This window comes from Meriones unguiculatus, chromosome 6 (assembly GCF_030254825.1).
Source record: "Meriones unguiculatus strain TT.TT164.6M chromosome 6, Bangor_MerUng_6.1, whole genome shotgun sequence".
In the NCBI taxonomy this organism is placed as follows: domain Eukaryota; kingdom Metazoa; phylum Chordata; class Mammalia; order Rodentia; family Muridae; genus Meriones; species Meriones unguiculatus.
This window is the reverse complement of record NC_083354.1, coordinates 72,926,331-72,952,746: the sequence shown is the minus strand read 5'-3', so window position 1 is coordinate 72,952,746 and position 26,416 is coordinate 72,926,331. Positions and strand designations below refer to the sequence as shown.

The window sequence follows — 26,416 nt, the reverse complement described above, 5'->3', positions numbered from 1 at the left end:
GCTAGAAAATTCGTCTCCATACTTGTCCCAGGAGAGCCATCTTTGTCTAGCTGTTCTCTGGGATATCATCCCCCCCCAATAAGGAACTGGTGGTGTAGAGCAGTGGAACCTTCCCACATTCATAGTGGAATTGAAAAATGGCTTGGCTATTAAAAAACAACTATTTTTGTGGTCCAGTAACGTGTGACTCAACACCTAACAGCAGGGATTTCTGTTCTGAGAAATGAGAAACATGACAGGCTATTTTCTCTTCGTGTAAACTTCTAGTATACTTATATGAACCAACATGCCTACATGCTTTGCTGTTGCTGCTGCTGAGGATTTAACTGGGGACTTCATGCATGTGAAGTGTATGTTCTATCACATGTACTATCTATCTCAGCAAAGTGCTGTACCGCTAGGCCTTTATAGTCCAGGTTTGTCTCAAGTTCATCATCTTCCTCAGCCTCCTCAGTACTGGGATTACAGGAATACAGCAATGAGACAATTGCTAAATATGTGGTCTGTAATTGACTTCAAAGTCATTACATGGCAACTGTACCTTCAGAAAGTATTCACACCTCACGCCTAAGACATCCTATTGCTAGGTATTACTCAATAATTATGATTGCTTATGATCACCATATTTCTAATACATAAATGTTTATATGGGTCTGTGTATTAGCAGTAAAATGTTAGTTTCGAATGCATAAGAACCTGGGGTCAATTCTCACTGTTGCATGGAGAAAAAAAAAAAAAAAACCTATGCTAGTATTATTCATAATATGCTGGGAACAATGCAAGAGTCTGTGAAAAGCAGAGTGCCCTAGCTAAGTTAGGGAATATTCACACAAGGGGACACTGTGCAACAATGTCTCAAAAAAACAAAACCCATGATTTAAAACAAACCAAAAAAAGTGTGTAAGCTGAAACCTGTATGAAGTTATTTAGAATTTCGATCTCTGCTTGTTCTTCTTCTCAGTGGTTTTGTTTATTTGAGACAGGACCATCAGCCTCCCAAGTCCCGACACTGAGCATACACCACCATGTCTGGCTTAAGTGGGGTTTTTATAGACGGGCCATCTCTAAAATGTGTCTACATTTTACATTCAACAAAACGAGCCCATTCAAGCCAAGTTAGACTATATAAATGAAGGTTTAATGCTTTGGTTAAATGTGCACCTCAGATCTGCTTGTCCCAGATCTGAATCTTCACAATTACTACGTAACAAATTTGTTAGCACATAAAGCTGTATGAGGCACTTTAATAAATGTTCTGGGTGTTTTTAATTGTGATGTTCAAGACATTTTACTTGAACTTTAATGACGTATTTTATTTTTTACTGAAGAATATAAGCTTTTCAATTTTATTTTTGATTGTGTGTGTGTGTGTGTGTGTGTGTGTGTGCGAGCATATGAGTGCAAGTGCCCAGAGAGGCCAGAAGTGTCCGATCACCCTGGAGTTGGAGTTACAGGTGGTTTGAGCTGCCTGACATGGGTTCTGGGAACTGAATTCAGGTCCTCTGTAAGAGCAGTACATGCTTTTAACTGCTGAGCCATCTATCCTGCCTCTGTTTGTTTGACACAGTGTCTCACTTTATGCCAATGATCCTGCCAAGGCCTCCTGAGTCTGAGATTACAGATATAAGACACTATACCTGGCTTGTTTTTGTTTGTTTTGTTTTTTAAAAAAGGTCATTATCATCTAAGGAAATCATCTTCCCTGTTTAAGATGCTCCTCCAAAAAATCCTGACAAAGATGGTAGTATGTACAAATCTCATAATCTGCCAAGTCTATATTAGGAGTATATTGTTTTGGGGGATCTGTTTGTTTTCATTTTATTTGTATTTGTATGTATGCAAGTGTGCTTTTCTATGTGTGCACGCTCCCCTTAGCCCATGGGAGAGTGCCCATGGAGGCCAGAGTGTTAGATCTCCTGAAGCTGGAGTTACAGTTGGGTTTGAGCTACTTGATGTAGGTGCTAGGACATGAGGAACCTGGAAGAGCACCAAGCACTCCTGTTTGGATGTAAACATGTTTTTGTTTATTCCCAGGTGTGGGATGTGGACTGATTCAGATGGTCCACAGCAGCAGACTATTTGCCTTATGTAGGCTCTTGAGAGGGGCTCCTTGCCAGCTGCAGATAGTTTAAATCTGAGGACTCTGGAGAGAGAATAATGGCCAGAGCCCAGAGAGTGGAACAGAGAGAAAGAACAATGCTTTTGCTTCCCCCTTGCTGCTCCTTGTTTCTGTTGTGAGACAAGAAGTTGAAGATCTCCTGAAACGAGGATTGACATAGCTTCAAGGATCCCAATGACCCTAACCAGCAGGAAGCAGCTAAGAGAACTGTGCCCCCTCTCCCATTAACCCTTTTTCTCTCCTGCCTGGTTTGGGGGTGTTGAAAGGGATTGGGGTGGAGAAAGGTGAAAAAGATACAAGAAATGTAAATAAAAGTTTTTTTTATAAGTATGCCAAGACCTAATCACTGAACCATCCACAACCTCTCATGTCTCAACCCTTTAATTGCTTGAAATTTGTGTACTTTCTAATTTATAACAACTATCAAATCCTACTAAACTTTTATTTAAATCCTGTTAAACTTCTATTATATTTATATAAATAAATTCTTGTAGTAAAGCCGCTGGATACAGAGCAAAAATTATATAACTGGAACTTAGTTTGTGTGTGGTGCTGGACATTGAACTAGGACAAGCACTCTGTTGCTAACCTCAGCCCTGTCACAGAAAACCTAATGATTGGGGCTCAGTAAGGTAGAAGCACAGGTGTGACAATCTTGAGTTCAGCTGCAGGAGCCCATGTCAAAAAGCTGGACGTGGCACTATGCATTTGTGCTCTCAGCACTCATGCTGCAAATGGGAGGTGGGCATACAACTGCCAGGACAACAGTGCAGAGCAGAAACGAGACCCTGCTACAAGCAGGAGGTAAGAACTGACTCCTCCAACGTGTCCTTTGATCTCCGTCAGGTGCCATCACACACACACACACACACACACACACAGAGTTAGGGGTGGGCAGTGAGATGGCCTAGTTGATAAAGGCACTTTCCACCAGGCTGAGCTCAGTTCCCGGAACCATAGGTGGAAGGTGAGAGATGATCCCCCTAAGTTGTCCTCTGACCCCTATCTGCCTTTGTAGCACACATACGCAATCCATAAATCTTTAAAATTTTAAGAAAATTTATAACAAGCAGAAACTTAAAAGAGCTACTTTAGGCCAGCACTGTGGCCACACTTACGATCCTAGAACTCAGAAGGCCAAGGCAGGAGGATTGCTATGTAGCCTAGGCTACAGAATGAGACTTTTTCAGAAAACAGCAAACAGAAACAAAAACATCAGCCAGGTGCAGTGATGCACGTCTTTAATCCCAGCACTTTGGAAGGCAGAGGCAGGCCCTTCTCTGGGAGTTTGAGGCCATCCTGGTCTACAAAGGGAGTCCACAACATCCAAGGCTACACAGAGAAACCCTGACTTGAAAAACAACCAAAAACCAAATCAAACTAGTTAACAAAGTGTATGACGAAAATTCTAGGTTTATACGCGATCCTCCTCCTGAGTCACATTGTACATTGTCGTTTGCATCTCAAGTAAGTCGCAGAGGTCACAGTTTGCGTGCTTGCTCCCCAGCTGGTGAACTGCTTTGGGAGGCTATGGAACCTTTACAGGATGGAGCCCACTGGAAGGATCAGGTCCTTAGAAATAGCACTTTGAAAGTTAGTCAGCTTCCTGTCCAGTTGCGGATTGCTGCTGTGATGTGAACAACCTCTGCCATGTGCCCCTACTACCATCAACCGAGCTGCTCTGCTTTGCTTTCTGAGAAAGAGCGAAATCCTCTGAAGCATAAGCCAATTTGTTCCTCCTTCAACTTCTTTGTCAGGTACTGTAGTCCTGGCAATTCGAACATTGCCGATTTAACAAATTGCATACATGTTTTTTTGATAAAAATAATATTCACCAATATGTTACATGCATGGTAAGTACTTTATTTTTTGAAGATGGTCTTAAAACACAACATTTAGTAAGGCTGAAAAGTACAGTTTAAAATCGACAGTTTTATAAGGGTAAGTTATAACTCAGGTAATGATTAGTCACTGAGAAGTTTTGATCTTAGAGCTTATGATGCATCCCACTGGCGACAGCACCAGGTTTTCCAAAAAGCTAGTCATCATTTTTCTCTTGTCTGCATAGATTTCTTCTCATTGGCTACCTTCTGCTTTTGTTGCATGATCTCTGAGTCCCTGCAATAGAGAAAAAGGTATGAAGTTTTCACAGGAAAACTGATACTATGCTCTCATTGTTTCCTATATATAACCCCTTCGGTACATTAGAAGAAGACATGAAGTCATGTTTTTCCATTTCTACAGATGGAGACAAATAGAAAAGCAAAGACTGGGAAGGCATTCAAGTCAGACCTTACTTTGAATGCCCTGCTACTCTGGCCTTAGGCAAATAACTTCAAAGATCTTTTATTTTGGTGGAAGGAGGGAAAGGAAGGAGACAGAATCTCATCTCTATATCTATGGCTGCCCTTGAATTCACTATGTAAACCAGACTGGCCTTACAGACAGTTATGTGGATGCTGATAATTGAACCTGAGTCCTTTGGAAGAACAGCTAGTGCTCTTAGCCTCTGAGCCATCTCTCCAGCCAAACATGTATATTCTTAAATGCCTGTTTTATAGTTAGTAGTTGGTGAATGTGGTAGTGCGCCCCCATAACCCATGCACTTGGGAAATAGAAGCAGGAGGACCAAAAGTTCAAGGACTGAGTACACAAGAAATCTCAGGGTAACCTGGGACAGATGAGTGCTTATACATCCTCTTTCTTTAAAAATCTCACAAAAAAAGAAAAACTATTTAGTGACACTGGACATCAAATTCAGGGTCTTGTACACAGGTAAAAGATTCTGTATTTTTAAACTATACTATATAGCTATGTGTTATTCAACATCCTCAGCTAGGTGTGGTGGTTCATCCAGTGATTCCAGTACACGAGAGGCTAAGATTACTACCAGTTCTAGGCTAGTCTGAGCTACATACTGAGTTTAGTCAAGACTGAGATACAGTGTGAGACCTTGTCGAAAAAAAAGAGAAATCAAGCCAAATCAAAGGTGCCTTCTATATGCCAAGCACTGTTGTTTCTCCTGTTTTTTTTTTAAGTCCAACATGTAATTCTTTTTTTTATTCACTTCTTTTTTCTTTATTCTTGTCTCATACATTATACCCTGACCACAGTTTTCCCTCCCTCCTCTCCTCAAAGCCTCCACCCCTACCTTTCATTTTCCCCAAGTATATTCCTCCTTTATTTCCCTTTAGAAAACGGCAGGCCTCTCAGGCTATCAACCAAACATGGCATATTTTTGCAGTAAGACTAGGCGCAGCCCCTTACATTAATGCTGGACAAGGCAACCCAGTAGAAAGAAACGGAACCCAAATGCGGGCAAAATGTTGAGAGACAGCTCCCATTCCCACTGTTAGAAGACCAAGCTACACAACCATAATAAATATGCAGAGATCCTAGGTCAGACAGACAGGCTCCCTGATTATCAGTTCAGTCTCTGCGAGTCCCTAAGAGTCCCTTTTCTTATGATGTCCTTGACCCCTCTGGCTGTGACAATTCTTCCTCACCTTCTTCTTCAATATTCCCTGAGCCCTGCCTAGTGTTTGTCTGTGGGTCTCTGCATCTGTTCCTGTGAGCTGCTAAAGAAATCCATTCTGATGACATTGTGCTAAACTCTGGTCTTCACAAGGACCAAATATATCTGGGCACATGGTCTTTTATGAGACTGTTTCTCCCAACAAGGACCATGTATGGATGCAACCTAGAACCTCTGCTCAGATGTAGCCCTTGGTAGCTCAGTATCCAAGTGGGTACCCTAATAAGAGGAACAGGGACTGTTTCTGACATGAACTCAATGGTGGGCTCTTTGACCTCTCCCTCCTGCCCCCACCCATCCGAGGGAGGAGCAGCCCTGCTAGGCCACAGAGGAAGACTTTGCAGCCAGTCCTGAAGATACCTGATAAACTAGTAACAGATGAAAGGGGAGGAGGTTCTCCTCTATCAGTGGACTTGGAAAGGGGCAGGGAGGAGATGAGGGTGGGAGGGTGGGATTGGAAGGGAAAGAGGGAGCGGGATACAGCAGGGATACAAAGTTAACAAACTGTAACTAATATTAAAAAAAATTAAAAAAAGAGCCCCCCCCCAAACACAAACACACACAGAGGCAAAGAAATGATTTAGACCAGAGTTCAACATGTAATCCTTAATATCAAAACACAGAAAGGGGGCAAGATGGCTTAGAAGTTAACTGCACTTGCTGCTCTTGCAGAGGACTCAAGTTTAGTCCCCAGAACCAACATGATGGCTTACAACTGTCTGTAACTTCAGTTCTAGGGGATCCAATGACTTTTCTGACTCCGTGGGCATCAGGTATGCAGGTGGCACACATACATACATACATACAGGCAAAATACTCGTATACATAAATAAATTTTTATAATCTCTATAAAAAAGCAGCACAAATACCAAGGTCTGGCCATTTCAAAATCAGGGCTCTTTCTTACATTAACACCTAAACTGAGAAGGAGACTTTAGTTCAGTATTGACTACTTCTGTGATAAGAAGACATTTCTATAAACACACTGGAAAAAGAAAGGAGTATCTACAGAGGAATGAATTCAGTGGGAAAGAACAATGAAAGTTACTTTTCTGTTTCAAATCAAGCTCTGCAGTATTTGCTGTATGACCTTAGTAATTACCCAAGTTTAGAGTCACAAACCAGATGTGGCAGCCAATTCCCAGCATAAGAATTGCAAAGCTGATGCAGAAGAATCACAAGTTCAACTGTACACTAGAGTGAAACTCTGGGTCTCAAACCAAACCAGAGCTTCACTCTCCTCTTCACACTGGTGTGAAGACACTTTAGGGTCATAATCGATAGAGATAATATGTCACATCTAGCACATTTTAAGGGAGTGGACATTTGCTAAACAAACAATGGGTGTTTCTAAACAGGTTAGAAATACCCATTTCTAACCTAGCGACAGTAAAAAGAACATTTCAGGGTCACTGATCTATACTCTCTACTCCAAGGTGAGCTAACAGAAACTTAAAGCAAGTTTATTGCTTTTTTAGTAACTGTCACTGGGGCTGGGAGGATGCCTCACTTATTAAAATTCCTGCTGTTCAAGTACTAGGACCCAGGTTTAGAGCCCCCACAAATCCATGTAAAAAGCAGGGCATGGTCATGTGTATCTAAAACTTCAGTGCTAGAGGGGCAGGGCTTAGACTTGCAGATCAGACTGTCCAGCCTAAGCCAAATCAATGAGAGACCCTGTCAAAAATTTAAGGTGGATGACTGAGGAGGTAGCTCAGAGGTTAAGAGCACTGTCTGCTCTTCCAGAGGTCCTGAGTTCAATTACCAGCAACAACATGGTGGCTCACAACTATCTAATAAGATCTGGTTCCCTCTTCTGGCCTGCAGGCACACATTCTGGCAAAAATAGATAGATAGATAGATAGATAGATAGATAGATAGATAGATAGATAGATAGATAGATAGATAGATAGATAGATAGATCGATCTTAAAAATAATTGTTTAAAAAAATTTCAGGTTGAGTGTGATGGAAGAAAGATATTTGACACTAACCTCTGGCCTCCACACTCACTCACACACTCATACACTTATAAGTACTTGAAGCACGTACACACACACACATAAACACACAGTTACTATCATAAAGGAAAAGGAAGAGATACTTAAGGTGTGGGGGTCTCTGTGACCACAAAGGCCAGCAAAATAAGAGCTGCATGGGGTAAGAAGGCACTTTAGCCAATTCTGGTTCAAAGTTTGAGAGTCTACACCTGGGTAGTTTATTTTAGGCATATTGAAGCACAGCACAATCTGGAAAAAAGATTAATTAACTTAATCTTATGTACACAATAAAGCTTAAGACATGACTTCATTAAAATTCTTAGTAAAGTACAACTGACATTTTCCATAAAGATAGGTTCTATAGATTAACCAAGGAAATGGGCTCACGATTAACAAGCTCATGATAAGGGTTTAGAGGAGGATAGACCTACAGACTGACTGAGACAAACAGGCTCAAGATAAGGGTCTGGGGGAGCCACTGTGTCCTGACCACACAGACAGCAGAAAGGTCACCAGGCTATTGTCCATTCCCAGCCTTCTGGGCAAAAAGTTTATACATCTTTCCCGCTGTAGAGACAAGCCTGTGTGTTTAACGTTCCTGTTTCCCCCAGGGTTTATCTGTGTACATCCCTCCTACATTAAGGGATTTGATCTCATTGTGGTTTAACATAAAAAAAATTGATTTAGTGCGTTTGTAGGGTGGGAGAGAAAAAGTGGGGATCAAGCTCAGAGCTTTATATATGCTGGGCAAAGGCTCTACCGGATGATGAGTTTCATCTTCAACCCTACCACACTCCCTTAACCACAGAGGGTCTCCCTAGCCTGGCCCAAAACTTGAATTTGATATAAACTGAGGATGAACTTTAACTTCTGACTTTCCTGCTTCCACCCCACAAGTGCTGGGATTACAAGCTCCTTTCACTCCAGGTTTTTTGTAGGACCGAGATTGAATTCAGGGCATTGTGTTATTTTCAATGCCCAGTCTCATCTCAAAACAAATTAAAACAGGGCTGAGAGTACTGGCTTTAGTAGCCATCCGAGTTTCCAAGGTTATCTCCATGTAAAGGATTGAGACCAGTAAGAAGGCACACTGAAGCAAACCTAACTTCTCAAGTTCTGCATGAACAATGAAATCTCATTTTAGAGTAGTGAGTATATGTAGCTCAGCGATAGAGCTAAATGAAAAGGTCCTCAGTTAAATCCCCAGCACATGAAGAACATTTTAAATTTTAGAATGAAGTTAATTTTTTTTTCAGTGCAGGAGAGTGAACCCACAACCTCAGTCACCTGAGGCATGTGACACTGAGACGTGTCCATTGCCAGCCTAGATTCTTGTCCTCATGAAGCTTGCGAGGGGGATGACATTCATGTGCCCTGGTTCCCACTGTTTGTTATAATGATACAAGTTATGACTTGAAATTAAATTTTTATTGTGTATCTGTGGCCCTGGGGATTGAACCTGCAGCTTAAGCTTGCATGTGACCTAACACTGGACTGTGTTTCCAGGTCCTCTCCTCCACTCTGAAAGATAGGAATCCGCAACCTCATTAACGATTTTCTTTGGAGGATGGCCAGCAAGACACAAATGCATGCATGCGCGCGCACAGTAACTGTAAACAAAAATGAAAGCGTTTCTCTTTTCTTGAGACAGTACCTAGTCATGTGGTGGCCTCCACCTCCTGATTCTCCTACACCATCCTCTGAGTCTTAGGACTACAACTGATCAGTACTATGCCCAGGACAGTAAAGTGCTTCTACAGCAGTTATGTACTACTTGTCACACAAAGTCATCTCAAGCGCTGGCATCGGAACTCAGGGCCTTACACATTGTGGGCAAGCTCCTCAGCACATACCTGCCACTTTTTTGAGACAAGGTCTGTAGGTTGGCCTCTGAGTAGCATAAGGTCTTATATCAATCCTTTGTTTAAACATTCTCTCCAGCCCTAATGGACCCCCAGAAGCCCATACTTTGGCTTTGATATTTTCAAACACTGATCTCTATATCAGAGTCCCTTGTGAATCTAACTCCTTGAAGCAAACGGCCTGCTTTGGAAACACTGTACCAAATGCATCTAACAGTGCTTATAGATGGAGGATATTTGTTATTTTCCATCTTCTTGTTTTTGTTTCTCAGTGTAACAGAGTCCCAGCTGTCCTGGACTTGTTTTATAGACCAGGCTGGCCTTGAACTCAACAGAGATCCACCTGCCTCTGCCTCCCGATTAAAGGGAAATAAAATTCTTACAGTTTGTAGGAGATGTAAGCTATGCTCTACAGATGACACCTTCAGGGCTTGAAATTCTTTCTCCACAGGTTGGGACAATAATTGTGCATGGTTTCAGTGTACTCAGAGCTACACAAATACACAGTGTTAACCCGTACTGTAGGTGAGGCTCAGTTCTAGCAAGGGTTTAAAAATGTTCTCCGTTCATTCTGAAAAAACAGCAGTCAAACCACAACTGATGTGAAAACTGTATTAGCACTACTCACCTCTGCTTTCTCTGAGAGGTAGTCAAGCTATCCTCTTTCCTTTTTCCTTTGCTAATTTCCTGGGTCTTTTTCATGTTTTTCTGGCGGGCAAGTTCTCTTTGATTTCCACCTACAATGATAAACAGTCATGCTCTTTTCCCATCCTCAAAATTATTATGAATATTAAAGAGTCACCTTTACATGAGCCTTAAAGTTTTGTTTTTATTTATTAGTAAGAAAGCAGAGAATCCAATAGTTATTACCAGATTGACAAGGAGGAAGCTTAAGTGAAAACACTCAAGAACTTAAGTACATTATCACCTCAGCAAAGCGTCAAGTAGGGAGGCAGAGGCCGGCAGACCTCTATCGAGGCCGGCCCGGTCTACAGAGCAAGTTCTAGGGCAGCCGGAGGCACACAGGGAAACCCTGTCTAGAAAAACCAGACCAAAATAAAATAAGAATAAATAAAATATTTTTTAAAATAGCCGTTCCAGTGTCTATGTGCATGGGCCACAGTGGAAATAAATTCTGGCTTTTGATGGGTGTGTGAAGAGAGATGGAGAGAAGACCCCCCTCCCTGGCCCCGCCTCCAGCCCCCGGATCGGTTTGCCTGTTACTAGCCAGCAGAGGCCCAAACAAAGGAGCTGGAGCCTGGGCTCTTCAGCAGGCTCCTGCTTTCAGACCTCGGGCGCCGCCACAACTCGGCAGGGCCGTCCGCTGGGCGGTCGCGCGCGCTCTCCGTGAGCGCGGACCCCACGAACACCCACACCCGGGAGGCGGGCACCTGTCCCGCCCTCCTACCCCAGCCGCGGGGCGCCGTCGCTCCCTCAAGCCCCGCGTCCCTCGGGCGGCCCGCACACTCACGAGCCATGCCGACCACCGGCCGGAGCCCAGGGGACAGCGACCTGGGGAAGCTGCTCGCCGCGGCCGCCGGGCGCCGAGGAAGGCTGAGCCCCGCAGGCGACCTCGGGGCCGCCCCGCCCCGCCCCGCTCCGGCCGCCCCGCCCACCGACCCACAACAACCGCGGCGTGGCCGGCGAGCCACTGCGCGTGCGCGCCCGAGAGTGGCTGCACCCCGCCGCGGGTTCGCGTCCCGTGCTGCCGGCATCCCCACGCTAGCAGCGCGGCATTTAATGAGCAGGAAGCGCGGTGCGCCTAACTTTCCGACAAAGAGCTCCAGCGTTTCTTCACCCCCGCCACACCCCCGGAGGTAGAAAGGGCGAGAAGGTGACTGATTCCTCCCTTTCCAGCAGCCACCCGGAGGTAGGCGGGAAAACGACCCAACGAGGACGGAAGAGGCGGATTTCACGCAAGCTCCGGAGCTTGTTCGTTGCACATTTATCCCGACGCCCTCCTCCGGAGAAGCAGAAATGTAGGAATTTGAAGCTTTGGCGTTGGGTGGGAAGTAGCTCAGAATAACTAAACAACCTACATAAGAGCCAAAATGAGTGAAAATGCGGAGATCCATCCTCTGGATTCTATTCCTTTAGCTGAGACTTAATTTTCTTACCTGTCCATTACTACAAACTGAGATGGTCAAGAATTTGCCTGTTTTTTTTTTTTTTAAGTTTTATTGTGGAATATTTTAAATACATAAAATGTATAGATGATGCAGTGGTGCACCCTAACGTACTTATTACCTAACTTTTACAGTTATTAACGTATAGCATCAACTAGTTTAGAGGAAGAGTGTCGAGAGATGGAATGACTGGATTGAAAGAGCAGCCCTAAAAGAAGAGAAAGAAAAGAAAGAAGGAAAAGAAAAAAGGCTAGTTTTAACAAGTAGTATTGTTAACTAGGGTTCATTATTTCATTGTAGAAATTCCCTTTAGCTGTAAAACGAGGAGGCGATTTTTGTTTCTTCGCTAATGGAGTACTGAGTCTGGTAAAGTGACAATGATAGGCGTTCTTCCCAGAACCCGTGTTAAAAGAGGACTGTGGTAGCTGCCTGACAGTGGCCCCAGAGCTGTGGAGGCAGTCAGGTGGATCCAGGGGGCCCAGAGGCTGGCCATCCTAGTCTGCTGGGCAAGAGAGCCTGCCTAATCAAATGTGGACAGCTCCTGAAGAATGACACCTAAGGTTGTCCTCTGACTGCCAAGTGCACTTGTGCACACATGAAAACACACGTGCACATAAGAAAAGAAATACCTGATCAAGTGCAGTATACAGTATATTACCTATTATTTATTGTTCTTTTAACCTCGGAGAGCCTCACACACTTGTTACCCTCCAAATTATACCCTAGCCTGCTCAAAACTTCTACTCAGCAAACTCTTTCTTGAGTACCAAAGGCAGGAGGAGTCTCTGACCTCATTGTACATAGAGATAAAAGATCATCTATGGATCAGGAATATAGCCCAATGGTCGATACTTGTTTAGAGTGTGCAAAACCCTGGTTTTGAGTCCCAACACCTAAAAAAAAAAAAAATCACATTAAGAAGAAAAAGGAACCCAGTATGGTGGTAGTGTGACTGTAATCTTGGAAGACTGAGGTGGTCGGACTGCACAGTGAGACTCTCATGCTCAAAAAAAGCAACTATATATATATATATATATATATATATATATATATAACTATATATATATATAGTTATAAATAAATAAAGTTTATTTTGACATGCATGGGTGTTTTAACTATCTGAAATGATATATTTTTTGAGTTGTGTTTCAGGGATGTACATTGTACATACAGAATACATTGGAAGTTTATGCTGTGAAGTCTGGGAATGGATGAAGGAAGACCGCAGGCTCAGGTGGTATGCAAATGCAAGGAGCACTTACTCTGCAGGAAATTTCCAGAATGCAGGGGCCACTATTAGGATGTCGACCCTAAAATGAGCACATAGGCTCAATTTAAAGCAATGAGGGGGATTTCCAGAAGGAGTGAGGTAACCTTTTACTTGATTGGTCAGTAGTGACTCAAGAGGTGAGGGGTGGGGGTGGATTTGGGATTGGATAAATGTTTAGGAACTTCCCAGAGTTGCTAAGGCCTTTTCCTCAGGTTTGCTGAGTCATTATACTTAGCTCAAGCCCAAGTGTTAGCCTTTAAGCTGACTGGCTGCCTATGAGCTGTGGTTTTTCCAGAAACTGTTTTTCTATGTTCTGAGAAACAGAAACTCAGGCCTAGTTATGCAAAGTTGAAAATGAAGTCTGTCATGGAGTCCGAATAGCCAAACAGATTGGGGCCTTCTGGGCATGTCTCAGAGGCTTTGGGATTTTTACACCTTTCAATGCCAGAGGGCCAGGAGTGTGCCTATAATTCCAGAGGGATAGGCAGGCAGGTCTTGGTGAGTTTGAGTTTGAGGGCAGCCTGGTCTACATACAATGCACAGTTCCAGGACAGCCAAGGCTATGCCGTGAGACCCTGACCCTGAAGAAGATGGAGAAAACTAGACTGTAATGGAAGTTGTGGTTTCTTTAAAAACTCAGTTATGTAAACAGGTTTTTGTTTTAATCCCAAGTGTTGGATATGGAGCTCTTTTAGTTTGTCCACTGCTGATAACTGCCTTGTGCAGCTCAGAGAGGGGTGTAGTCTTTGCCAGCTGCATTTAGGGAATTCTGAGGACTTGGAGAAGGTATATACCAGATCTCAGGAAAGAATGCTTCAGGAGGCTTCGAGGAGACAGAGAAGGAAGAAGGCTGCTGCATTTGCTGTTTGCTGGACTGCTAGATATCCTGATGACTGAGATTGGTATTGCTCCAAAGAACCCAACGACCCTAAGAAGCCAGAAGCAGCCTAAGAAAACTAGCCTCCTCTCCTTTCTAACCTTCTTTCTCTCCTACCTAGTGTTGGGGGTGAGGTGGGAGGGAGGTAAAGATATAAGAAACCAAAATAAAACAGAGTTAAAAAGCATCGCCAGCATTAGACTGTTTATTTGTTTGGTGTGTGTGTGTTAGCTCCCTTGGAGCTGGACTTAAGATATTTGTGAACCACCTGATATGGGTGCTAGGATGCAAACTTTGGTCCTCACAATGGAGCAGCAAGTGCTTAACTGCCGAACCGTATCTCCAGCTTCCAAATTGTAGAATTTTTAAGTGACACTAACAACCCACTTCACAAACTTGTGTAACAACTGTCTTGTGATATATGTAATAATAAAAATTGATTTGGGTCAGGCAGCCGTAGAGGTGACTGAGTGGTAAAGAGCAACCCACAGTGTCTCGCAACCATCCATCACTTCAGAACCAGGGGATCTGATCCTGTCTTCTCACCATCCCAGGGCAGCAAGCACAAGCGTGGTGCATATGCATACATGCAAGCAAACTTACTCATACATATAAAATAAATCCATTTATAAAAACCAAAAAGAAAAAGAATAACATCTTTATAAAGTTTTTCTTGCTTATCTTTACTAGTAGGAAATTAAATCTAAATCATTTTTCTTTTTTGAGATGGTTTCTCTGTGTAGCCTTGGTAGTTCTGAACTCTGTAGATCAGGCTGGCCTCAAACTCACAGAGATCCACCTGCTTCTGCCTCTCTGAATGCTGGGATTAAAGGAATGTGCCACCAAGCCCAACTTTGTTTTGACTTTCTTGTCTACACAAAGTTGTGATGATGTCTTGGGCTTTTAGGTAGAACATAGGATTTATCAAAGGCCTTGCATAAAAACTTGCTGTGGAAAGCTGTGTGTCCCATCAGAACTACAAGATTCCTGAGATAGCTCTGGATATCTCTTTCACAAGTACTTATTTATTAATGAAGCCTCAATGTGTAACTTTAGCTGCTGAAACTGGCTATTCAGAAAAGGCTATTTTCAAATTCATGCAATTCCGGTGTCTCAGCCTCTGGAGTGATGGCATTTGGAGATTTCTTGAACATCTTCATATATTTCAGTACTGCTGACTGAACCTAAGACCTTGCATATACTCAGTATTGAACCGCACTCCCAGCCTTCAGCTCTCCTGTCCTTGTGCACTCTCTCCCCCACCCCCCCGTCTTGATTTCTCTTACCCCACCCTGTGTGTGTCTCTCTCTGTATTTTTGAGTCCTGCCTAGTCTACATAGCTACAGATCAGCAGGGCTACATAGTCCCCTTCCTTTCTCAAAAATGTATCCTCTGTCAGCCTGTGGATGATCTATTTCTCCACCCAATACAGTGAGATTTTTATTTCCCTCCCCCTTTATACCTTTTATTAATCTCTCTGTCTTGGTCTCTCTGTCTCCTTTGTCTGTCTCTCTAAGAGGGTTTCATGTTAGCTCAGGCTGGCTTGGAACTTGATACAAAGCTGAGGATGTCCCTAAACTTTTGATTCTCCTGCCTCTATCTCTATCTTGCAAGTACTGGGGTCAAGATACTTTCTACCACACCCAATTAGGATGTTCTTACAGAGTCTTCCTTTCAAGAGAGAGCTTTATGTTTTTCTGTGTCATGGATCTGTATTACAGGTTCACTACTGCTTCATTACTACAGGGTAAACCTTTGGGCTGCCTATCTTTTCTCTCATCAGAAGGGCCTTGTCAAAATGCCCCACTGCCAGTACCCTGGGACTCTTTATTATATCACCATTGAAATCTCTTTCATTAAATTTAATATTCCTTTTAAAAAGATTTATTATTTATTATGTATACAATGTCCTGTCTGCAAGTACACCTGCACTAGATCTCATTATAGATGGTTGTGAACCACCATGTGGTTGCTGGGAATTGAACTCAGGACCTCTGGAAGAGCAGTCATTGCTCTTCAGCTCTGAGCCATCTCTCCAGCCGCCAATTTAATATATTCTTAATTTTCTTGTTTGTATTTTCTCCCCTGTAACATAGAATGTCTTATTTATTGCTCTGTTAAGTCTAGAAGCAGATTAAGAGTACTCACATTGCCAGGCAAGGTGACCCACACCTGTGATCCCAGTACTCTGGAAGGCGGCAGGTGGATCTCTGTAAATTCATGGTCACTGGTTTACAGAATGAGTGCAGGACAGCCAAGGCTACACAGAGAAAGAACAAAAAAAAAAATACATTAGTGTGCAAAGTTTAGAGTATAACAATTTTTGACAGGCAATATGTTCTTTATTTTAAAATGTATAAAAGCACACGAATCCTTTTCCTATGAAGTGTTCGATAGCTTCTCTTTCAATTAGGTGGCCTTTGCAATTTCTTTATACAGAATTTCAAATTGTTTTACTCAGTTTAAAATTTCTCAACGGAGGTGAGGGATTGGAGAGAATGGCTCAATAGTTAAGATCATTTCCCGCTCTTCCACAGTTTGGTTCCCAGCATCAACATCAGGAGTCCAATAGCTACCTGTAACTCTTTGGATTCCCTGTCATCCACACGTACTCACCCCTCCACACCCATAGTTAACCTTTTTTTCCCCCTTGTAGGGTATGGTAGCACATCCATGCCTGTAATCTCAGCACTTAGCTCGTGGAGGCAGGAGGATCAAGAACTCCTGACCAACAGCTGGCCATAAGACACCCTGTCTCAAAAACCTAAAACAAACAAGTCCTATGCTCTGGGGATGCACTGGCGGTAAGGCACTGCTCTCATACTCTTTCATCATGTTGTCTTTCTGAGATTAGGTATTGCTAGTTAGTCCTGGACGGCCTGGAATTTGTCGTGATCTCTCTTCTTCAGTCTCTCCAGTGCTGGGATTGCAGGCATGCACCTCCAGGCTCTGCAATCTTGCACACTTTGATTCTTCTCGGGAAGAATTCTTAATAGTCCCATAAAAGATTCAGTGAAATTCCGTGGTAGAGTGCATGCTAGTATGCTAGGGGTCCTGGCTTCAAACCCTAGCACCATGGGAACAAAAAAGCTTGAGCTGGAGGATTCAGCTGCTTCCGCCCTCTGTTTTCAACAACTCCCGAGGTCTTACAGAAGAAAGAATATCTCCCTTCGAGTCAAAAAAAAAGACATCCCCGGTTCACAGGTAACCTCAGCTATAGAGCGTTGCAGTTGCTAAGGCTCTCGGCGCCCGGGGTCTGACGTCATCAGCGGCGCGGAGTGATCACGCCATGGTTTCCGGCTCCTTTTGGGAGCCGGGACGCTGGGAGGAGAAACTTAGCTTTAGCGTGGCAGGGTCATGAAGAAGAGGCGGTGGCGGGAGAGCGGAGGCGGCGGAGGGGGCACGGAACTGCGGTAGCCAGCGCTGGGCTGTGGTTGTGGCCGCGTCGGGGGACGAGTGTCCCAGCCCTCGGGCAGCGGCCGGGGCTCTGGGCTGAGCGCGGCCGTGCAGCCGCCGCTCCCGGGCCCCTGGCTCCGCCATGTTCCGCAGGGCACGCCTTAGCGTGAAGCCGAATGTCAGGCCTGGTGTAGGCACCAGGGGCTCCGCCGCGCCCAATCCCCAGCGCGGACCGGAGGCTCCCAGGCCTCCGGAGCCTGCCGCCGAGTCCGCTCCGAAGCCAGCGGACCCCACGGATGTGTCTGCGGTGGACTCCGGGGCAGCGGAGCCCCAGAAAAAGGCTCCCGGGAGAAGGTAAGGTCCTGTAGAACGAGTCTGAAGCCAAGCTGTTGGATTTTCTCCACGGCATACCTCTCCCGCAACAAGCTTTTCCTTGGAACTGGATGAAACCACTCGTGGGTGCGACTCCTATGATTCTGTCACGATCTTAAGCTTTCTCGAGGTGACGGTGTTTTACAGGGCTGGGAATCTAGGTTTTAACAATTCTGAATTCAAGAATAGACACACCATCAATTGGAAATTTAATTATTTCTGGAGTACTTTACAACTAAAGCAGTTTGGGATTTTCGTTTTGTAAATATTTATTTTTAAAAGGAGAGCGCCAGGGTTGCTTGAATTTTCTTCTGCCACCACGCGGTGATGCGGTTGAACCCAGCGCCTCTCGCGTGTTAGGCAAACGACCCGACACCGAGCCACACCTGCAGCATTTGTCAAAGGGAAGAAGCTCGATTGCTTTATTTTGGTTTTGAGTGTGTACTCCTTTATAGTTAGTATGTTTCCCGAATTAAGACCCCTGACGTTAGCGTCAGATACCACATTTGGATTTAGGGCTTACCTAAATCCTAAAGATGCTTTAGGTAGCAACCTAAGCATCTTCAAGTAGGTTGTCCTCAGGGAAAATTTCTTCCTCTGTTAGATGGAGATAATAGTACCACCTTTGGGGCAATATTGTGAGATCAGATATGATTACATAAGCTGCTTTGCACAGGAGATAGCAGAGTAGTTCCCCGAAATTAACTAGTTTAAAAAAGGTGATGTGAACTCGGTGCTGTGTCACTCCTTTAGTCCTAGCAATCGGGAGACAGAGGCCAGCCTGGCTTACATAGTGAATTCTAGGACAACCGGAGCTACAAAGTGAGACCCTATCTGAAAAATAAAACAAACAAGAAAAGGTGATGGTACAAGTTAAAGATGTGACAGGGTCACATTAAGTGACAGGGAGCTGGTGCAAACTGTGTTTGCATAGTCACAACATTTCTTGTGTTCATCTGAGTTGGTGCTGTGCGTTATTTTGATATTTCAATGGTGCACCATAATTTCAAAGTTTCAAACCTGAATCTGTTTGAAAATTTCTACTTAGAATGAAAATACCAATATTGGTCACTGCTCAAAAGAGTTTGAGATTTTTGATAGCTATGTAGGAATGCCTGATGATTGCTGTTTTATAATTACCCATAGGGCATAGTCCTGAAACATGCTCTAGAAAAATATTTTTGTTGACAGAGTATGTCGTATACATGGATATGTATATATGCATTCATACATATATATTTGTTTGACTTTTTTTTGAGACAGGGTTTCGCTGCATAGCCTTGATTTACCTGGAACTCAAAGAGATCCAACTGCCTCTGTTTCCTGAGTTCTAGGATTAAGTATGTGCCACCATGCCCAACATTTTGTTGTTGTTATTGTTTTGTTTTTTTGTAAAGGCAGTTTCAGCTAGCTCAGGTTGGCCTAGAACTCACTGTGCTTGAAAAGACACCTTTAAATTTCTGAGGCTCCTTTTTTACCTGCTGAAAGCTGAGGTTACAGATGTGTGCCAGCCATTATGCCTGGTTTATGCCCTGCTGGATATGAAAGCCAGGGCTCTGTGCTGTCCAAGCACTCTACCAGCTTAACAACATCCCTAGTCCTTGTCTCTTATTTGATGAGATCATTTGTTTTGCTGGTTATAGAAACCAACAGAGTATGCGTTTAACACCAAATACAAGGATTCGTGTATTACATTGTTCTTAGAAACCAACAGGGTATGCATTTAACGTCAAATGCCAGTGGTTCATGTGTTAGATTGTTCTAAGAGCTACAGCTTTTGGATAGACAGTGGGTGCTAGGGACTGAATCCCTGGGTCTTGTGTGTGTTAGAGAAGCAATCTACCATTGAGCTTTATCTTCTTTAGTTTAAGAAAGACTTTAAAAAACTTTAGAGAGATTATTTCGTAGGTTAAGGCAGCGTCAATTTTTATGTAGAACTAAAGATAAAATATGATATAAGTAGACTTAAATTCTTGATTTATGCTACCTTTTTAATAATTTATTATTAGTACTGTTACCATTATTTATATGCATTGGTGTGTTGCCTGTACGAATGGCTGTGAGGGTATTGTTCTCTGGAGTTACAAACATGAAGCCATGTGGGTGCTGGAAATTGAACCTGGGCCCTCTGAAGAGCAGCCAGGGCTCTTAACCACTGAGTGTCTTTCCAATCGAAATTTTAACATTAAAATTTCAGTGGATACAAAGTAATTGTCCATAGTTATAGGGTTCAATGTGTTATTTCAGTATTATTCACAATGTGTCACAGTAATAATCTATCACCTTAAAAGTTTTTTATTTCTTTGTGTTGAGAACATTCCAGGTCTTTTTCTATAACTCTTATGATAAATGTTGCCAGCCATAGTTATCCTACCATGTTGTAGTGCATTATTAGAAACAGATGTTGATTCTAGTTAGTTCCCTTTTTTTTTCTTGTTTCTTTTCTTTTTTGAGACATGTTTCTTTTTTTCTTTTTTTGTTTTTTGTTTTTAGTTTTTTCAAGACAGGTTTTCTCTGTGTGTAGCCCTGGGTTACCTGGAATCACTGTGTAGACTAGGCTGGTTTCCAGTTCAGAGAGATCCACCTGCCTCTGTCTCCTAAGTGCTGGGATCAAAGGCATGTGCCACCGCCACCTGTCTTAGTCAAGGTTTTTCTATGTAACTCTGGCTGTTCAGGAACTCGTGTTGTAGACTAGGCTGGGCTCAAACTCAGAGATCCACCAGCCTCTCTAGTGCTGCGACCAAAGGTGTGTACTACCATGCCAGGCTATTACTTTTCCTTTTTAAAAAATTTATGTATATGGGTGGTTTGCCATCCTGTATGTCTATGTACCATGTGCATGCCTGGTGTCCATGGTAACTAGAAGAGGGCTTCGGATCCTCTGGAACCAGAGTTATAGACGGTTGTGAGCTGTTATCTGGGTGCTGGGAATTGAAGCCAGGTTTACTGGAAGAGTAGCCGGTGCTCTTAACCTTTAGTCATGGCTCCAACCCCATTTAGGAGTGATTTATATCTAATCTAGCCAATATTTGATTTAAAGTGACTGGATACTTATTTTTTCTTTTTGAGCTAGGGTCTCATGTAGTCTAAGCTAGCTTCTAATTCTGTGATGCTGAGGAAGATCTTGAACTTCTTTCTGATCCTCCTGCCTCCACCTCCTGAGTATTGGGATTATGGACAGGTAGCAGAACAACAACAAAAAATACCCAAAACCTCTCAGCTATCTAGTTATTAGAAATTGGCTAATTAAACTGTGTTCTGTGACTTAGTTTTGTTTTTTATTTATTTTTATTTTTTGGTACTTATGTGCTCAGCATATTATTAATGTTTTTGATTGTGCTTAGGAACTGAAATTTGAAAAAGATTAAACAGCCTTTATTAGAATTTACATATACTAAAAATTGATGTTTGTTTAGTTTTTATTTTGTTTTTTAAAGACTGTGTATGTTTGTGTGTTTGTGTATGTGTGAATGCCATACGTGTTCAGGTGGCTGTATAAGTTGGAAAGATCTAGGATCTTTGGAGCTAGAGTTCCGGGTGTTTGTGAGCCTCCTAATGTCAGTGCTGAGCACTTTCTTCGGTCCTCTGGAAGAATAGAAGGTCTTAACCACTAAGCCATCTCACTAGTAGTCCCTTTTCGTTTGTTTTGAGACAGTCTTACCTGTAGGCAGCTTACCAAGGTTCGAATTCACTACATAACCCAGACTGGCTCAGACTCATGGCAGTCTTCTCTACTCAGCACCCCTAGTGCTAGGAATAGAAGAACTTGCAGCCAGGAAAGTTTGAAACAATTGTTTTACTGCAACTCTGTTGTAATCAACATAAATCTGAAAAAGTCATTGGTTTTATGTTTGTATTTCTTTTTGTTTTAACAAGAACTTACTGTTTTAATACTATTGTATAAAAAAGAAGTCATGATGTCTCTCTTTTCTTTTTAATTTCAATAGTGATGAAAAGACTGGTGATGAAGATACTGTTGAAGAGTCCAGCAAATCGCCCTCTACTGTTTCACAGAGAAGAAAGCGAGTATCAAGTACTCCAAGTCTGGCTAAGCCAACTGTCAGTGCTTCTTCACAGAGTCACCCCTTATCTACAGTTAATCACGATGCTCCACAGCCAAGTCCTACTCCAGCGAAAGAGAAACAGCCATGTTCAGACAGATACCGCATATATAAAGCCCGGAAACTGAGACAAATGTTGAAGGAAGAATTGAGAAAAGAGAAGGTAAGTGAGTAAACTGTGTGGTCCAGGCCATCCTCCTGACCCAGCCTTCCACATCTTGTCGCACCACATTTGTCCAGATAGTCATCTTAAAACCTTTTACTCACTTATACTTTTCACTAGTTTTGTTTTGTTTTTCTAGGGGGCTTGTCTCTGTGTATCCCTGGCTGTCCTGGAATGTGCTCTGTAGACAAAGCCGGAGGGTCCTCAAACTCACAGAGCTCCACCTGCTCCTGCCTAAAACAGCTAATTATAGAAAGTCTTATTTTGGTACTATTGGGGTTGAACTGCAGACCTCATAGATGTGAGGTGTGCCCTCTAACTTTGAGCTACATTCCTAGCTCCAATAAACAGGAGCATACACTGAGGCTTTATCTAGTCTCAGTTTCTTGGGTTTTAAAAATCTATTAAGAGGTGACTTATTTTTGAGAAACCCATAGCCATGCTCTCTTAGGAATGTTTTATCATCTTCAAAGAGCCTTTCTTTTATATCTTCTTGTGAAGCCCACGTTAAAATATCTTTAATTAAAATAAGGGACTGGAGAGGTAGCTCGGTGGTTAAAAGTGCTTGCTTTATGATCTTTGGTACTGGAGTTTAGATTCTAGCACCTATGTGCTGTAATCTCAGCTCTGAAAGATGCTTCCACTCTAGCCAAGATGCAGGCCCCTGCCTAAAAGGAGCAAGTAGAAAGTGTTAGAGTACAACACTCAGTGCCCTTTTCTGGCCTCCATGGGCCAGTGCATAGGCACACATACCCATGCCCACATGTATGTGCATATACACGAATAAAAATACATCATAATAACACATCTTTAATAAAATCTCTGATTCACCTTCATTTAAAAAAAAAAAAAAGGTATAGGCTGTGACATGGAATCCCAGTACTCAGGAGACAGAGACAGGTGGATCTCTGTGAAATCTAGGCCAGACTGGTCTACAGAGCAAGTCTAGGACAGCCAGCACTCTGTTAACACAGAGAAACTCTGCTTCAAAAAACAACAAACAGATGAACAAAAAGCTACTTTTTGTATTCAAAATTATTTGACTATAATATTCAAGTTATAAATGGTTTCTTAAAATTAGGCATAATTATTATATTAAAGCACTTCAGGACAGTGGTTTGTATGTTTGAGTTTAGTGTGTCTGAAATTATTCTGTTTATAAAATCTCTGTATATAGAAACAATGGAAAAACAAATTCGTCACAAATGAAAGCCAGAGGCCACCAGATCGTTCAAAAATGACCATGAGAGACTTCATATATTACCTGCCAGATAACAATCCAATGACGTAAGTAAAATTTATATTTTGTTTCATTGGGTATGTATGTAGTAATATGACACTTTTAGAGTAGAGTTCTATGTTGCTCAGAAGTTTGTTGGCAAAATTCATAGCATTTGTGCTGTCTTTAAAAGATAAAATTTCTAATAAGATGAATGTAGATACATTTTTCTCCTTTAGTTCTGGGGGTCTAAGCTTATGCCTCTCACGTGTAGAACTCGTAGTCATGTTATATCGAATAACCACTTTCTGTGATGATAATATCCTTCCTCTATCTCCAAGATTAAAAGGGGCTCCTTTATTGTTTTAATCATTGGGGAATTGTGTATTTCTAGTTCTTATTTACTATAATGTGATCAAAGGAATGTGTAGTTTGTTTTTTTTTACTTTATTTCATTAGTAAATAGCAGTTTGAATAATAAGTCTTTCATGAACAAAGCTTTAATTCTTTAATTAAAGTTAGCCTGAGGTAGAGGGCAGATGTCTTATAAATCTGCTAGTTGTGGTTTTAGTGTGTAGCAGGTAGAATTAGCATATTCTTTAGGATAGGCCTGTTTTTTTGGAACTAATTCAATGTACATCTTGGTCACAGGTCCCTCCCTCCTCTCCTTCCCTCTCCCTTATTTCTTAGCTTTAATCCATGGTGATCTGATAAAGAACAATGGGTTAATTCAATTTTCATGTGCTGGTTGAGGTTTGTTTTGTGACCGACTATATGGTCAGTTTTGGAGAAGGTTCAGTGAGGTGCTGAGAAAAAGGTATATTCTTTTGTGTTTGGGTAAAAAGTTCTGTAGAAATCTAGTTCATGTGATTCATAACCTCTGTTAGCTTCATTATTTCTCTGTTTAGCTTCTGTCTTGATGATCTGTCCATTGGTGAGAGTGGGTATTGAAATCTCCCACTATTAATGTGTTGGAATCAATGTGTGATTTAAATTTTAATAATGTTTCTTTTACAAATGCAGGTACCCTTGTATTGGGGCATAGATGTTCAGGATTGTGATGTCCTCTTGGTGGATTTTTTTCTTTGATGAGAATGAAGTGTTCTTCCCCGTCTCTTTTGATGGGGAATTAATTTTGGTTGAAAGTCTATTTTATTAGATGTTTGGGTGGCTACTTCAGCTTGCTTCTTGGGTCTGTTTACTTGGAAAACCTTTTTCCAGCCCTTTACTCTGAGGTAGTGTCTATCTTTGTTGCCGAGGTATGTTTCTTGAATGCAGTAGAATGTTGGATCCTGTTTCCGTAACCATTCTGTTAGCCTGTGTCTTTTTATTGGAGAGTTGAGTCCATTGATGTTAATATATATTAGTGACCAATGATTGTTAGTTCCTTTTATTGTAGAGTTGGTGGTGATAGTGTGTTTGGTTTTGCTGTTGTGAAGTTATCTATATCCTGTGTTTTCTTGGGTGTAGTTGACCTCATTGGGTTGGAGTTTTTCTTTTAGTATCTTCTGTAGGGCTGGGTTGGTACATAGATATTTTTTAAATTTAGTTTTGCCACAGAATATCTTGTTTTCTCCATTTATGGTGATTGAAAGTTTTGCTGGGTATGGTAGTCTAGGTTGGCATCTGTGTTCTCTTAGTGTCTGCATGACATCTGCCCAGGCCCTTCATAGGCTTTCATAGTCTCTACTGAGAAATCAGGTGTGATTCTGATAGGTCTGCCATTATATTTTACTTGGCTTTTTTCCCTTGCCACTCTTAATATTTTTTTCTTTGTTCTGTAGATTTAGTGTTTTAATTATTATGTGGTGGGAGGAATTTCTCTTCTAGTCTAGTCTATTTGGTGTTCTGTAAGCCTGTGGTATGTTTAAGGGCATCTCTTGAGGTTGGGGAAATTTTCTTCTGTGATTTTCTTGAAAATATTTTCTGGACCTTGGAGTCTGGAATCTTCTTTTTCGTTTCTTCTTATTCTTCGTAGGTTTCATCTTTTTATGGTGTTCTTGATTTCTTAGATGTTTTGTGTCAGGAATTTTTCCATCTTAATATTTTCTTTGAGAGATGTAACAATTTCTTCAATTGTATTTCCAATGCCTGAGATTCTCTCCTCCACCTCTTGTATTTTGTTGGTGATACTTACCTCTGTGGTTCCTGATCTCTTTTCTAAGTTTTCCATCTCCAGAGTTTTTTCGGTTTGTGTTTTCTTTATTGATTCTAATTCTGTTTTTAGGTCTTGAACTGTTTCATTCATTTCCTTCACCTTTTTGATTGTGATCTCCTTTCTGTCCTTGATGGCCTCTGTTTGGTTGTATTTTCCTGTATTTCTTTGAGAGATTAGTTTGTTTCTTCTTTATATGTCTCTAATAACTGCATAATCATAGATTTAAGGTCATTTTCTTGTGTTCTGGCTGCTCTTTAGAATATCGGGGGGTCTTCTGGTGGAGCTATGATGTCCTGGGTTTTGTTGATTGTGTTCTTATGCTGGCCTTTAACCATCTGGTTGTCCATATACTTGGCTGTTTATTCCTTGAACCTGTGCCTAAGACTGGATCTGTCCATCTCTGGTGTCGGAAGTAGTCTTCAGGATGATGAGAGGTGTTCAGGGGAACACTGAAAGAGTGTTGGTGTTTTATATGCAGCCATGCTGCAGGGTGTTTCAGAAGGCAGGGCATGGGCACAGGTGCCTTGAATGGTAGGGACACGGGCTTCTCAGTCAGTAGTTGAGGGGCCGCAGGTGTTTTAGGTGGAAAGGGGGTGGCATCAACCTCGGGTGGTAATTGCAGAGGATCCAGTGCCTCAGAAGGCTGCTGAGCTGCAGCTCACAGGCCTATCAGACAATACACTCCTGGGACTCAGACTCACCTGCACTTTGCCCTCTTAGATCCTGGATCAGAGCCACATGGTCCACAGGGGGACCAGTAGAACTGTGGTTTGGAGGTTGGGATGCTGTCCCAGGAATCCAGACACTGTGGTTGTGGGAGTGAGAGGGATCCAATGTCTGTGTGCTGGAGCGGAGGGTCCCTGGACCTGGGGTCCTGCACTCTCTCGAGTATGTGGAGAGGACAGGGCTCACAGTTCGTGACTCTTGGACCTGGGAGACAGCCCTGGGGGGCCTGGATCCAGTCATCCCCAACTCCCTAGATAAACCTTCCACTTCAGGAAGCACCAAAGTCAGAGTTTTGGATTCAGCTGCTTGTTTACTCACTGCCCCTTAGATTCAGTACACACTGGTCGCTGCCATCTTGGAATTCCCTAGGATAGGCCTCTTTTAAGTTCACCAGGTCTTTGGCCTTCTTGAAGGAAGGTCTGGAGATGAACCACCTAGCTTGTTTTATTTCCCAGGCCTGAGAGTCTCTCTTCACTAATGAATTAGAGGGTAAAACATTTCTGATTGGGCCCAGCAGATTACTGGTACTTGAT

The 26,416-nt window shown here is 42.5% G+C and overlaps 2 protein-coding genes across 5 annotated transcripts in view; one reads left to right on the top strand and one right to left on the bottom strand.

The window, feature by feature from the left end:
• Positions 1–3,961: 3,961 nt before the first annotated feature.
• Positions 3,962–11,459, bottom strand: Serf1a (small EDRK-rich factor 1A). 2 transcript variants are annotated; one of them, XM_060385624.1, is made up of 3 exons: positions 10,924–11,459; positions 10,144–10,252; positions 3,962–4,237 (listed from the first exon to the last, which is right to left on the bottom strand). In XM_060385624.1, the coding sequence occupies exons 1-3, from the start codon at positions 11,228–11,230 to the stop codon at positions 4,165–4,167; spliced, it is 489 nt and encodes a 162-aa protein (XP_060241607.1). In that variant the 5' UTR covers positions 11,231–11,459; the 3' UTR covers positions 3,962–4,164. The 2 variants fall into 2 exon arrangements, with proteins under 2 accessions (XP_060241607.1, XP_021517597.1); XM_021661922.2 differs by having other exon boundaries at positions 10,987–11,459.
• Positions 11,460–17,130: 5,671 nt separating this feature from the next.
• Bdp1 (B double prime 1, subunit of RNA polymerase III transcription initiation factor IIIB) overlaps positions 17,131–26,416 on the top strand; it is a 99,848-nt gene continuing 90,562 nt past the window's right edge. For all 3 annotated transcript variants that reach the window (XM_021661916.2, XM_021661917.2, XM_021661915.2), the window contains exons 1-3: positions 17,131–17,538; positions 21,504–21,780; positions 22,958–23,067. In XM_021661916.2, the coding sequence (XP_021517591.1) occupies positions 17,327–17,538; positions 21,504–21,780; positions 22,958–23,067 (599 nt within the window). In that variant the 5' untranslated portion in view covers positions 17,131–17,326. The remainder of the gene's footprint in view (positions 17,539–21,503; positions 21,781–22,957; positions 23,068–26,416) is intronic.